This window comes from Corvus brachyrhynchos, unplaced genomic scaffold (genome assembly GCF_000691975.1).
Source record: "Corvus brachyrhynchos isolate BGI_N302 unplaced genomic scaffold, ASM69197v1 scaffold96, whole genome shotgun sequence".
In the NCBI taxonomy this organism is placed as follows: domain Eukaryota; kingdom Metazoa; phylum Chordata; class Aves; order Passeriformes; family Corvidae; genus Corvus; species Corvus brachyrhynchos.
This window is the reverse complement of record NW_008238370.1, coordinates 100,743-102,388: the sequence shown is the minus strand read 5'-3', so window position 1 is coordinate 102,388 and position 1,646 is coordinate 100,743. Positions and strand designations below refer to the sequence as shown.

The following is a 1,646-nucleotide window of genomic DNA, read 5'->3' as shown; positions in this document are numbered from 1 at the left end:
CCTGGGCTTCCTGCTGCCCCCCTGCCCACCCGAGCTGCATCCACCCCTTTCCCTGCCTGTGCCAGCGTGGGGAGTGTGACCCGAGGATGGGCTCAGATCCCATGGACAGGGTGGGAGGAGGGCTCTAGGATCTCCTTATTCCTTCCCAATGTCCCACCCATCCCTGCCCTCTGGCACTGGGATCCATTCCCTGTGTCCTGTCCCTCCATCCCTTGTCCCCAGTCCCTCTGCAGCTCTCCTGGAGCCCCTTTAGGCCCTGCAAGGGGCTCTGAGCTCTCCCTGGAGCTTCTCCTCTCCAGGTGAGCCCCCCCAGCTCTCCCAGCCTTTCCTCATGGCAGAGCTCTGCCATTCCCTGCACCTTTTCCATGGCATCCTCTGGGCTGTGGGGGCTACAAATTCCAGAGGAGGCTCTGGAGATGCTCCAAAGGCTCCTCTGGAGCCAGGCTGGGAGAGCTGGGGGTGCTCACCTGGAGAGGAGAAGCTCCAGGGAGAGCTCAGAGCCCCTTGCAGGGCCTAAAGGGGCTCCAGGAGAGCTGCAGAGGGACTGGGGACAAGGGATGGAGGGACAGGACACAGGGAATGGATCCCAGTGCCAGAGGGCAGGGCTGGATGGGATATTGGGCAGGAATTGTTCCCTGGGAGGGTGGGCAGGCCCTGGCACAGGGTGCCCAGAGCAGCTGGGGCTGCCCCTGGATCCCTGGCAGTGTCCCAGGCCAGGCTGGACATTGGGGCTGGGAGCAGCCTGGGACAGTGGGAGGTGTCCCTGCCAGGGCAGGGGTGGCACTGGGTGGGCTTTGAGTCCCTCTGACCCAACCCATTCCAGGATTCCCTGATTCCACAACCCCAAGAAAAGAAGTGACCGCTCTCAGTGATGATCCCAATCTCTGCTCACTTCCCTGATTCTCCAGGGCAAAAATTAATCCCCACCTTGGCACCGTGGATGCAAATCCCTCCCTGCCTGGACTGACACCCCCAGGCTGAAATCAGAGGAAACTCAGGGGCCTTGTCCAGTTCCACATTCCGTGGCTGGGAATGGGTGAGCTCCGGGTGGATAATGTGGATCTGCCAGGTCCAGAGCTGTGCTGGGACAGGAGCTGGCCTGGGATGGGATGTCCTTGTCACAGATTCATCCAGGCCCCGAGTCTGCCTGGCCGTGCTCATTCCCAAGAAAACTGGAGAGTGATTTAAACAGGAAATCGGTGCTGGAGAGGGAAGCAAAAGCTGCTTAAGCTGATCACTCACAGAGAGCCTTGCACGGCTCTCTCCTGTCCGTGGGGGCACGTCCCGAGCTGAGCTGAGCCTCCAGGTGCAAAAACCCAGCATAAATCTGCGTTATTTTAGGAGCCACGGGCAAATCCAGCCCAGCCCATACCCGGGGTATTCCCACGGGAGCTCGGTCGGACGCAGCCCCGGGAAACGCCGGGTCCGGGGCTAAGAGGGGGTGGCAGCGGCGGGGGAGGAGGTTCCCGGGGCCGGAGCCGGGATGGTCCCGGTTCCCGCGGGGCTCGGCCCGGCCCCGGATCGGGGGATGGTCCCGGTTGCAGCCGCGCGGGGCCGGGGCTGCGGGGTCACCCGCACGTCCCCTCCCGGTGTCACCAGCTGTCCCCTCCCTCCCCCCCAGGCTGCCCGACGGCGCGGGGCCGCGG

At 63.7% G+C, this 1,646-nt stretch overlaps 1 protein-coding gene across 1 annotated transcript in view; it reads left to right on the top strand.

Moving 5' to 3' along the window:
* The window catches only part of LOC103617001 (vasoactive intestinal polypeptide receptor 1), an 8,933-nt gene that overhangs the window by 1,307 nt on the left and 5,980 nt on the right, over window positions 1–1,646 (top strand). The window contains exon 2 of the mRNA XM_017736292.1: window positions 1,622–1,632. Coding sequence (XP_017591781.1) covers window positions 1,622–1,632 — 11 coding nt within the window. The remainder of the gene's footprint in view (window positions 1–1,621; window positions 1,633–1,646) is intronic.